The following is a 13,168-nucleotide window of genomic DNA, read 5'->3' as shown; positions in this document are numbered from 1 at the left end:
ATTAAGAGTGAAAAACAAAATAGGGATAAAAGAAAATAAAACAGATGTCTGAAGCGATGGTAAGATGCATATTAGTGAGAAGAGCAAGTGTTTACCTCCGTGACTGGGGGAAACAATGCGGATGTAGAAAGGATAACTTCAAATTGGAGAGATAAGGAAATTGGCCGTAAAAAGCCGAACTGCACAGGGTGGATAACATCAACGAGAAAAATGGGTTATCCTTAGCACAATGACCGGGGCGAAAAGAGAGACTGAGACAGACACAGAAGCAACTACAATCAATCACACCCAGGTGCAAAAAGTCTCCCAGAAACAATTTATTGTTAAACAGGCAGCTGGTTAAGATCAATACTCAAACCCAGTAGATTTTGTCATTGCTGAAACTGAAGACAGTTCCAAATGTGGCCACGTAACCTGTGCGTGGTGAATATTTGCTGGATTTAGCTCACAGAGTTATATAATATTGGATGTTGTTTGGGAACAAAGGTGTGTCTCGGTTTCGGGGAACGTCGATAGTTGGAATCTGCAATACTGTCTGTGTAGCCATCAGTGTACCCATGTGTTGTAGTGTATTATCGTCCTTCTTGTAGTCTGTTTTTTGCTTCTAAGTTAATAAACATTCTTCATTAATTGTTCATACAATGATTGGACTATTCCTCCCTGTTTCACATATATTTCGCAGTATGCCAAATTGAAAATGTACATCACTAACCAGGGTTTTGGTATTTCTTGCATTTAACATCAGGGGCTCTTAACCAAATGTGTTTGATGTAAGTTTTGTTATGTAATAACCTTCACGACCTTCCGTAGGGCATTGTGGAAAACGGGTTTTCGCGGTGAGCGGGCGAAGACCTTTAAATGTAGCTCCCAGACCCGGATCGTCAATTCCTGATCGTCCTGGCTTGGGATGTTTGTTTTGTGTTAAAGCTTCATTTTCAGTTTAAAATGAACCAGGTTGGCCTTTCCCTCTGCGCCTTCTGGAATTATTACATTGGCGACGAGGATCAAGCAGGGAATTCCGAGCAGCCTTTTCTAAACTTCCCGACAACAACTCCGGTAACAAACAAAAGCGAAAAGAAAAATCCCAGAAATGTCTTTGTTTGAGAATTTCGAGCTGTATGATGCTGACATAAAGGACTGGCCCCAGTACGCCAAACGCATGCGCGACTTCTACCATGCCAATGGCATGAAGGGGATGAGAGACATAAAGTTATCCTCTTGACAGCATGTGGGGCCTCGATGTTCAGCATTGCTAAGAGTTTAACTTTTCCTGCAGCCCCAACACTCAAATGTTCAATGAGCCTGTAGATCGCGTAAAGAACCATTACGACCTAAAGCCTTTCTAATCCTCCAGCTTTACGGATTCAACGCGGCTGTGATGACCCCTGGAGAACCCATGATAGAACTCCTGGCTAGATTATGGAAGCTGGCTGAATTTTGAGGGTTTGGTCCATAACTAACCGAGATGCTACGCGACCGACTAGTGTGTGGGATCAATAATGTTGCGATATAAAAATATTTGTTGGCAGAACCCATCCTAGACCTCAAATTAGCCACAGAATTAGCATAATCCTTGGAGAAGGTCGAGAAAGGGGCCCAATAACTCCAAGGGGGCGATGACAGCGGTGTTCTCAGGCTGGGGGATAGGGAGGACCCTCATAAAGAAAACTCAACATTCCCAGTGAAGGCTCCCATGTGCCTCGCCCACCACCAGCTCAATATTCAGACAGGACATTCTGACAGCTCAAAAATCGGTCAGACAGTCCCGATGGTGGGGAGTCCAGAACTAGGCATCATAGTTTCAGGATAAGGGATAAACCTTTTAGGACTGAGGTGAGGAGAAATGGCTTCACCCAGAGAATGGTGAATCTGTGGAATTCGCTACCACAGAAAGTAGTTGAGGCCAAATGCGTAATTTGAAGAAGGAATTAGATATCACTCTTGGGGCTAAAAGGAGGGAAGGCGGGATCAGGGTATTGAACTTGCTGATCAGCCATGATCATAATGAATTGCGGAACAGGTTCGAAGGGCTGAATGGCCTCCTCCTGCTTCTAATTGTCACTGTTTAGTGAAAGAGGCTTCAGTTCACAAAGTAACTGAATGAAAGAAAGTGAATGCGAATGCTATGTTGAAGACTTTGCAACTATTACATTTTCATATTGCTGACCTCGGTGGGATCTGGGTGGAAAGCAATACAAGGCCGTGATCTGAAACGGCCTTCCTTATGATTGGCACATGGGAGTAATCAGGTCCTCTGAGATGGCACGGTCAAGGGATGACATGAGTTTGGATGAGTGAGATTTTGAGAAGAGACGGAGAGGGGGGGGGGGGGGGGGGGGGGGGGGGTGAGTGATCTCCAAGGAGAGAGGGCATAATAAATCGAGTTGGAGGTTGAAATCACCGAGGGCAAGAAGCCTTTTCGGACAGAGACTGAGTGAAGAAAACACACCTTTAACCCCTCTATCCCATCTCTGACCTCCCTTTCTTCTCCAAAGTCCTTGAACATACCATCGCCTCCCAAATCCATGCCCATCTGTCTTGGAACTCCAGGTTTGAACTCCTCCCTTGCCACTGTTCCACAATGTTTTTTTAATTTAATGAATAAATTAATAATCTTTATTGACGCAAGTAGGCTTACATTAACACTGTGATGAAGGTAATGTGAAAAGCCCCTAGTCGCCACACTCTGCCGCCTGTTCGGGTACATGGGGGGGGGGGGGATTAAAAATGTCCAATTCACCTAACAGCACCTCTTTCGGGACTAGTGGGAGGAAACCGGAGCACCCGGAGGAAACCCACGCAGACATGGGGAGAACATGCAGACTCCGCACAGGCAGTGACCCAAGCCGGGAATCGAACCTGGGACCCTGGCCCTGTGAAGCAGCAGTGCAATCAGTCACAAATGATCATCCTATGTGACTGTAACAAAAGTAAAGTATCCCCCCTCCTCCTTTTCAATCTGCCACAGCTTTAGCACAATTTACTCCATCCTCTTCACTGCCCATCTGTCCAGCTGGGTGGCTCAGCAGTCACCTGGTATCCAGTCATCACCAGAGATCTGAAATAAGAACACGAGTATGCTTCACCCGATGTCCAGGTCTATGGATTTACATTGTGTATCTGGCATATGTTTTTTTTCCACTTATGGACTGTACGCAGAACAATACTTTTCACTGTACCTCGATACACGAGACAAATCCAAATCCAAAAGCGGGAATAACTCAGCAGATCAGGCAGCATCTATGCAGAGAACAGAGTTAAGGTTGATGGCCTTTCATCAAAACTGTGGTTTGCAGCAGCTACTGTATTTCGCTGTCATATCACCAGAGAATGGCTTCTCGTCTCCCCCCCATATGCTGCTGCGCGGTAACGTCATCTGAGATCATAGCATCTGTTTCTACACATTCTTCAATGACACCCAGCTCTACCTCACCAGCACATTGCCCCTTCTGCTGTATCTAAATTGGCAGAATGCTGGTCTGTACTTCACAGAATCGCAGAATTGTTATGGTGCAAAAGGAGGCCATTTGGCCCATCGTCTCTACATCGGCCCTCCAAGTCAGTGTCATGATTTAGTGGCGTTCCCCTACCTTTTCCACGTACCCCTGCACGTTGCTTCTATTCAATAATCATTTATTGCCCTCTAGAACACCTCGATTGAACCTGCCTGATGTGGGATTTCTTCAGCCAGACGGTGATGAATCTGTGGAACTCTTTGCCGCAGAAGGCTGTGGAGGCCAAATCACTGACTGTCTTTAAGACGGAGCTGGATTGGTTTTTGATCAATGAGGGGTTTGGAGTTATGGGGAGAAGGCAGGAGAATGGGGATGAGAAAATATCAGCCATGATCGAATGCGGAGCAGACTCGATGGGCCGAAGGGCAGCACGGTAGCATTGTGGATAGCGCAATCGCTTCACAGCTCCAGGGTCCCAGGTTCGATTCCGGCTTGGGTCACTGTCTGTGCGGAGTCTGCACGTCCTCCCCGTGTGTGCGTGGGTTTCTTCCGGGTGCTCCGGTTTCCTCCCACAGTCCAAAGATGTGCAGGTTAGGTGGATTGGCCATGCTAAATTGCCCTTAGTGTCCAAAAATTGCCCTTAGTGTTGAGTGGGGTTGCTGGGTTATGGGGATAGGGTGGAGGTGTTGACCTTGGGTAGGATGCTCTTTCCAAGAGCCGGTGCAGACTCGATGGGCCGAATGGCCTCCTGCACTGTAAATTCTATCTAAATTCTATGTAAATTCTGCTCCTATATCCTTTGGTCTTAGCCATATTCTCTTGGAGGAGGCCGGTACCAAACTATCCTCATGAATGAAGTTGTTCATCATTTTACACAATGTGCCCAAAGTGCTGGAGGATGTTCTCAAGAAAAAATCAAGTAGAGAGCAAAACTACCCCAATTCCTTTCCATTTGAAATGATGAGCTCCTTACGCTGGAATTGATTGAGATTTTAGCTGGTAATTCACAACAGCATAAATATGAAAGTTAAGAATTGGAAGCCCACAGAATGACTACAGTGCACAAAGAGTTAAGTCAGCCCACCGAATGTGCAGTGACCCTCTGTAAAAGCATTCTATCCAGGCCCCACCTTGTCCATGTAACCCCATGGATTGTTCTGTACGTCTTTGGACACTAAAAGACAATTCATCACAGCCAATCCACCTAACGGGCACTGTGGGAGCACCCGGGTAAAACCCAAGCAGACATGGGGAGAAAGTGCAAACTCCACACAGGCCAGAATTGAACCCGGGCCCCTGGCGCAGTGAGGCAGCAGTGCTAACCTAGCCGCCCGCAAGTGTAAATGATTTTTTAAACAAATGATTTAATTGGTTTTGAAAACTATTCAGGAAATGTTAATTGACTTGCGATTTCACGCTGACGGGAATGTTAGTGAGAACTTTCAATATCAGAAACAATTACCTACTAACTGAAAGAAAATACTTTCAATTTAAAACTAAATTACGACCTGATTTATAAATAAGGTTAAAACATGCACGCCTGACATAATAGATAACTTGAAGATTCATCTCTTACAAAAATGTGCCGAGCCAAATACTCCGATGTTGCACTTTTATTTGCATTGTTAAGTCGCTATCTCCTGCATCCAATTTCTGTCACTCGGAACACTGCCTAGATTTTAAAAATCTGACACTGAAAACACAAAGCAGGTACGAGAGCATCTGTGGAGAGAGAGAAAGAGTTAATGCTTCTGATGGATGGTCTGTTAAAAGGACTGGACATTGTTAGAGATCAGCAGTTTCTAACCAAGGGAAGGTCTGGAAGCTAAACCTCCTTTCTCTAGGTCCACGTGAGCAATGCTTGTCGGGGATTTCCTGGGGGTCGTTCTCCTAGTTGGTTTTCATAATTTTGATCGAAGATTGTTTGAATATCTGTTCGTCTTGGTCGTCTCATAAATTAATGGAAATTTGGGGAACCCAAGAAAGAATTTACCTAGTTTGAGTTTAAAGGGTTTTTAAAAAAGATTATCTAAAACCACATTCATAAAATATTAATAGACTGAGATTTTACATTGATGATAATGTCCTGACCTGAAGTCAGTGCCAGTCCAGATTTTGAGTTCACTTTCTGTTAGAGCTTTGATTTTGTTTTCATTGTTTTAATCCCTGTCATTTCTCACGAGTTGGCTTTTCCCACATGCCTGCCATATCCAGAATATTCTTTCAGGACCTGTTCAAACAGTAATACAAACATTTCAATGATGACTCCTTGTTATGTAGTTCAAACAGGTCTCAGTGATTGACTCAAATATCTGAAGCAGTCCAGTTGGCTGGAACTATGTCGAAATTAACAGATTGGAAGTATTGTGAATAAGATAAAGATAGAGTTCAAGAGGACATAAACTGGCTGGGGACATGGGCCAACGTGTGGCAGATGAAATCCAATACACAAAAGTGATACATTTTGGTTGGAAGAACAAGGAGAGACAATTTATAATAAAGTATAGTTCTAAAGGGGATGCAGGACCAGAAAGATCTGAAAGTATAGAAATCGTGGACGGGGCAGGGCAGATTGAGAAAGCAGTTAAAAAGATTCTGGGCATGGAATACAAAAGTATGGAAGTTATAGTGAACTTTTATACTCTCCCTGGTTTGGCATCACCCGGAGGCTGCGCACTTTAGGAAAAATGTGAAGTGCTTTAGAGAGGGTGCAGGAAATACTTACAAGAATGATTTGAGGGAAGAAGGATTTCAGTTAAATGGATAGATTGAAGAAGCTGGGGTTGTTTTCATTAGGGAAGGTTGAGAGGAGATTTGATGGAATTGCTCCCAATCATCAGGGGTCTAGGCAGAGTGGACTGAGAAGAGCTATTCTGACTGACAGAAGGGTCAAGAACCAGTGGACATCGATATAAGTCTGGCAAAGTAACCAACAGAGATTTTTTTTTTGCAGCGAGTAGTTAGGATCTGCCTGAGGGAGGCAAATACAATTGGGGTTTTACAAACAAGAATTGGAGAAGCACCTGGAGAGAGAGACTAATTTCAGAACTAAGGGATAGGGAATGGGGAGCGAGACTACCTTAGTTGCACTTGAAGAGAGACCAGCACAGATACAATGAGCTGGTGGCCTCTCTGTGCTGATTTTACCTGGTTCATTCAAATAGATTCCTGATAATGAAGTTAAAGTTATGGAGGGCTGGTTTTCCTGAAATGTTTATCTTGAAGCTTCAGAAGACCTCTTTCAGTAATATTTTATTCTTCGACAGTACTCAGTTGCGATAGCTCAATGGACAACTTTGATGTGACGCCATTACTGGTGTACGTACTCTTCAGCTAAGCTAATGCGTGTTTCTTACCATTTGTTGCAGCTAATGATGAAGTTGGAGGATTATGGTGTTGCTGCTGCCTCTGTGCCTGTGTGGACCAGCACTGGAGGCAAGCGACGGAGAAAAGAAGGAAGAAGCGGTGAATACAAACAAAATCATCGCTGCCTTCTGTGGAATGCAGACGGCATGTTTGTCCCACCTATCACCCAACGCCACCTGTTTGTACCAACAACCCTGAGTTTGACAGAAGTATAACCATGGACGCTTAGAACTTTGTGCAAAGCCATTTAGATGCACTTTATGTTTTAGACTACTTTTATTTTCTGTTTATACTTGCAGTATAGTACACAGTACACATTGTTATGTGTAAATGCATGCTGGAAAGGGCTTGGAGAAAGGGAATATACATTTATAAAGGGCAAAGGGTTAAATACCTTGTGTGTTAATCTGTATTGCTCGCAGCAGGTTCATTCAGAAAAATCAATACACACAGAATTGTTGCCGCTTTTTGGGAACAATGAGATGGGCAGTTTAAGTATTGTTATATCTACCGTTTGACAAGATTTTGGAATTGGGGTGGAGTGGGGGGGGGGGGGTGAGGGGGATGCGGGGATGAACTATAGGAAACAACCTCGCTCTATTGAAAATCCATTACCTCTTGGTACTAATTTCTGACAGTCGCAGTCACATCTCTGTTGGAAATGACTGCATTTATCAATTCAGCCTTCAGAAAGCTTCCCACCTGTTGGGCATGCCAACACATGCATTCCTTTCATTAGTGGTATGCTATTGAACTTTTTGTCCCGGTTTAATTTTTCTTCCACAGTATTCTGCACCAAAAGGATTTCCAAAGCAAAATTTTAAAAAATGGAAATACTGTACACACTGTTAACAAAGCTGGTGCAAACAGAGGCAGCTGTTTTATGGGCAAATGTTGCATTTACATAGAAGCTGCAAGTGTATAACTATGGGTCACAAGTTAAAAGACTTGGTAAATGATAACCTGGAAAGATTCTATAGCCAGCATTGTAAAATGGACCCTTTTGCTGCAATATTGGATTGATGATGTAAATGGTGAAACGCTGCATTGGGAAGAGTAATGCATTTATTTTTATTTTGTGTTGGTAATAAGACAGTTCTTTATAATATGATGGTCTGCTGTCCCACACTGGTGTACCAATGCAATTTGTATACATTTGCAGCTGCTGTTTTTTTTCATGTTATTTTTTGATGAAGCCAGTGCAGACTTTTCAGGCTGGCTGTTTTGTGAATTATCAGAACACTGTAGTGGAACCAAAGCATTGCTTGTTGTACTAAAGTAGCTGCCATTATTATTATCAAGGAGCGACTCAGTTGCATTCTTTCTCCTGCATCATATTTCTTTGCACAGGAACTCGAAGATACCTTTCACTCTGCTGGAGTCTGGAATTATAACAATGCAGCAGTTTGATAAATTTAGGATGGAATAATGGCAGCTGGGGGATCTCATTTATTAAATCCATTACTGGCCCATAATGAATCTGAATTTGATTTAAAAAAATTTAAACTTTCATCGTCCATAAGTATCTAACAATAATCTTGGTTTGCGTTTAAATCTGATCTTGAACGAATTTGAAGTTAGACAAATAAGAACCCAAGCAAGGCATTTAGTTTCATTTCAACAGCGGCATTAGCAATGTTAGCTCTAATGGTGCCATGGTGGCACAATGGTTAGCACTGCGGCCTCACGGCGCCGAGGGCCCAGGTTCGATCCCGGCTCTGGATCACTGTCTATGGAGTTTGCACATTCTCCCCGTGTTTGTGGGTTTCGCCCCCCCAAAACCCAAAGATGTGCAGGTTAGGTGGATTGGCCACGCTAAATTGCCCCTCAATTGGGAAAAAATGAATTGGGGACTTTCCTTTCGCTAAGAAAAACTTTAATGTTGGCTCCGGCCAAATGGGACAGTTTGTACTGAAACAGCCTAACTTGGAGTGAAGTCATGCTGTCCAGTGTTTGTAATAGGTTAACACTTTTGTTAAAATAATTGGTACAAGAATTTCATATAAATCGGACATTTGTTTCCATTATTTCACAGTAAATTCCAATCTTCACAAAGCAATGCATGAGTATGACCGCATCTTGATACATTCTCCAATTTCCTTTACATAATAGCCAATAAAACGCAGGAAAATCCACCCTTTATAGTCAAGAGGTAACTAAAGTGTGGAAAAGGGTCTGCGGTTGTGCAATCTTCTGGGGACGCTCTGATCATTGGGTAAGAGAAGGGGCTGGAAATGGTCCTTGAAAAACCCTCATTGTGATCCTTTCAGCATCAAGTTGGGAGGTTAGAGGTGAAATGGCAGAAAGCAGCTGATGCAACAACGTGGAACCGTTACCCACTGATAAACCTGCGCCATACACAGTGCCAGCAGAGTGATACAGTTCATACTTTCTGCTGTCACAGTGGCCCAGATGTTGCTCGTCGTTCATTACCAGCTGCTCCGGGCAGCACAGTGGCGCAGTGGGTTAGCCCTGCTGCCTCACGGCGCCGAGGTCCCAGGTTCAATCCCGGCTCTGGGTCACTGTCCGTGTGGAGTTTGCACATTCTCCCCGTGGGTTTCGCCCCCCACAACCCAAAGATGTGCAGGGTAGGTGGATTGGCCACGCTAAATTGCCCCTTAATTGGAAAAAAAATGAATTGGGTACTCTTTTAAAAAAAAAATGTTTAAATTACCAGCTGCTCCCAGGCTTCTCAAGCGCTTTTGAGCTGCACCTTACACTGAGACAGTGTGCTGCCCTCTCAGGCGATTTGAGATCTGTGTTAATGGGGCAAAGAGGCGCGTTAATAAGATTGAAGAATCCTCGCTGAAACATCTGTGATTCTCCCATTTGTAGACTAAGTGCTCCCGCCAGTGGGAAAACCAGAGTGCTTCCCATTATCCTGATAGCACCTCCCAGCAGGGATTCCCAAAGTTCACAGACTACTCCCTCCCCTGACAAAGGAAATGGTGACCTTCTCTGCTGAAAATGGAAGCACCCCAACCCCTCAGCAAAGAGGGCCGTCCTCCTCCCCCATCACTAAAACATGGGGTCAACCCCCCCCCCACCACCACCGCCGCCGCCGATGACAACGACACATGACAATAATCCAATCGAAGAGTGACTTTCAGGTTTCCCAGGGTTTGAGAAGCAGTCCAACCACGAGAACCCCCTGAGGTCAACCCCTTCTCCCAAACCAAACCTAGCCAATGCCCAGGAACCTTGGGGGACCTTCTCTCCGCAGTCTGGCAGAGGGGCACATGGGCACTGGACTTACCTCCTTGATGCCACATGGGGTCCAACATGCCAGGTCCATGCTTGTTATGGCCAAAGCCCGCCCAGTGCAGTTCCCTCTGGGGTTGCAGGAGCACAGTGGGAGGGCTTTGAATCGAGCTCGAATGACGTGCCAAAAGAAATAGTTTTGTATAATAATTGGGTTTCCGCCCGTTCTGGCTGGGGGGCGGGACCAGAGACTCACGAAGGGTCTGACGCCCGATACAAATTCTAAATTTTGGGACAACGGGCTATTCTGGGCCAAATGGTGAATCCCTATTTTAGCAGGTGGACCCAGCGAATCCCAGCCAGAGTTACAAAAGAGCATGTAAATCGGAATATTTAATTCAATCAATAATTATGCTGAAAAGTGAGAGAAGGGAAGAAAAATGGGACTGAGACAGAAAAAGTTTTAAAAACTTAAGCCCCAAACAATAACTGTAAGTTAAAGGAATTAGACCTTGCATTTTATAAAAGTTAATTTTCAAGGCCAGAGAGATAATTTAGACGTAATTAAATATCATTATGCTATTAAAAATTCACTTACACTTGAATAGAAAATCCCTAATATTTTCTGACATGCTTAGTGTCATCTTTGTCAAATAACTTAATATTCCATCTGTACAACATCTATTGATGTACCCTGTCTGCTCAGTTAGTAATTTCCTCAAAGAAGTCCAGGTTCGATTCCCGGCTGGGTCACTGTCTGTGTGGAGTCTGCACGTCCTCCCCCTGTGTGCGTGGGTTTCCTCCGGGTGCTCCGGTTTCCTCCCACAGTCCAAAGATGTGCGGGTTAGGTGGATTGGCCATGCTAAATTGCCCGTAGTGTCCTAATTAAAGTAAGGTTAAGGGGGGGGTGGGTTGTTGGGTTATGGGTATAGGGTGGATACGTGGGTTTGAGTAGGGTGATCATGGCTCGGCACAACATTGAGGGCCGAAGGGCCTGTTCTGTGCTGTACTGTTCTATGTTCTATGTTCTAGGTTTATAAGATTTAACTTATTTTAAATCCATGCTGGCCGCTACCGATTATAGCTGTGCTCTTTAAATGTTTTCTTATAGTATTCCTTAAAATGTCCGCAGCCGTTTACCTCTCCGTGCATGTACAGCCAACTGGACTATAAGGCTGTTCCTCAATCCCATTTTGAACATCAAAATCGTATTTGCTATTCTGCTATTGTGGAGTTCTGAAATACATCAACCAAAAGATCCAAAACTTCCTCCTTTAATTGTGAATATGAAAATTCATCTCTGGTCCAGAATCCTGTCTCACAGCAATTCCACTTTTCTGACCTGTTCCATATTTCCTGGTAGCCAAAACCCTCCATCTTGAATATATTGTGTGAGTGCACAATCACAGCCCATGGGGTAGAGAATCCCAAATAATAATAACCTTTTTTAAACAAGTATTTTTATTAAGGTTTTGCAGAATTTTTCACAATAAAACAGTAGTACCCATAATAACAAAACAAACTAGAGTGAACATTAACACAGTGCAAAAAGAGAATGTACAATAACTGTCGTGGAAATCATAATAAAGACAAATTCCTCGAGGTTCGATTTAGCCGAAACTAGAATATTTCAGCAGTATTTCATTTATGTTAATTTCCCTTCCACGATAACAATTAAATAGACATTACCCCACATGACCCAGTCTTCCCACACCATCCCAATGAAGCACTCACCCCCCCCCCCCCACCCACGGATTGCTGCTGCTGACATTTTAATTTTCCCCGAGAAAGTCGGCGAACGGCTGCCACCTCCGAGGGAACCCTAGCGTAGACCCTCTAAAGGCAAACTGTATTTTCTCGAGGCTGAGAAACCCAGCCATGTCACTAACCCAAGTCTCTACACTCGGGGGCTTCGAGTCCGTCCACATTAATAAAATCCGTCTCCGGGCTACTAGGGAGGCAAAGGCCATGACGTCGGCCTCTTTCGCCCCCTGCACTCCCGGGTCTTCTGACACTCCAAAGATTGCTATCTCTGGACTTGGCACCACCCGTGTGTTAAGCACCTTGGACATTGCCCTCGCGAACCCTTGCCAGAACTCTCTAAGCTCCGGGCATATCCAAAACATGTGGACATGGTTTGCAGGGCTGCCTTTGCACCTCATACAACTGTCTTCTACCCCAAAAAACTTGCTCATTCTCGCTGCCGTCATGTGTGCCCGGTGGGCCACCTTAAATTGAATTATACTGAGCCTGGCACATGATGAGGAGGAATTAACCCTGCCCAGGACCTCTGCCCACAGACCCGCTTCCAACTCCTCACCTAGCTCCTCCTCCCACTTGCCCTTGAGCTCCTCCCACCGGGGTTTCCTCCGCCTCCTGTTGTTCCTGGTAGATATCTGACACCTTCCCCTCCCCCACCCAGGTGCCGGAGACCACCCTGTCCTGTATCCTCAGTGGCAGCAGCGTCGGAAAGGCCACTAACTGTTTTTTCAGGAAGGCTCGTACTTGCAGATATTTAAAGGCGTTTCCTGGCAGCAGATTAAATTTGTCCTCTAGCGCCTTCAAACTGGGAAAGCTTCCGTCTATGAACAGATCTCCCATCCTTCTGATGCCTGCCCTCTGCCAGCTCTGGACCCTCCATCCATCCTACCCGGGACAAACCTGTGGTTGTTGCATATCTGGGTCCAGACCGACGCTCCCTCCACCTTCTTGTACCTCCTCCACTGTCCCCAGATCCACAGTGTCGCCACCACCACCGGACTTGTGGAGTAACGGGTCAGCGAGAACGGCAAAGGAGCCGTTATCAAAGCTCCCAGACTAGTACCTTTACATGACGCTGCCTCCAGCTGCTCCCACTGCCGCCCCCCACCCCCCCAATCGGCCACTTCCTAATCATAGCTATATTGGCCGCCCAGTAGTAGGTGCGAAAGTTCGGCAGCGCCAACCCCCCCCCCCCCCCCCCGACTGTACTCCAACAGCAATCTCCTTACTCGTGGGGTCTTATTCGCCCACACAAAGCCCCTAATGATCTTACTCACCCACTTAAAAAAGGCCTTAGGGATGAAGATGGGGAGGCACTGAAAAACAAACAAAAATCTGGGGAGGACAGTCATTTTCACGGTCTGCACCCTCCCTGCCAGTGACAG

The 13,168-nt window shown here is 45.1% G+C and overlaps 1 protein-coding gene across 2 annotated transcripts in view; it reads left to right on the top strand.

Moving 5' to 3' along the window:
- The window catches only part of stk11 (serine/threonine kinase 11), a 150,641-nt gene extending 143,279 nt beyond the window's left edge, over positions 1 to 7,362 (top strand). For both annotated transcript variants that reach the window (XM_038778216.1, XM_038778214.1), the window contains one exon: positions 6,824 to 7,362. In XM_038778216.1, coding sequence (XP_038634144.1) covers positions 6,824 to 6,924 — 101 coding nt within the window. In that variant the 3' untranslated portion in view covers positions 6,925 to 7,362. The remainder of the gene's footprint in view (positions 1 to 6,823) is intronic.
- Positions 7,363 to 13,168: the final 5,806 nt, after the last annotated feature.

This window comes from Scyliorhinus canicula, chromosome 18, assembly GCF_902713615.1.
Source record: "Scyliorhinus canicula chromosome 18, sScyCan1.1, whole genome shotgun sequence".
NCBI lineage: Eukaryota > Metazoa > Chordata > Chondrichthyes > Carcharhiniformes > Scyliorhinidae > Scyliorhinus > Scyliorhinus canicula.
The sequence above is the reverse complement of the archived record's forward strand: the minus strand, read 5'-3'. Positions and strand labels throughout refer to the sequence as shown.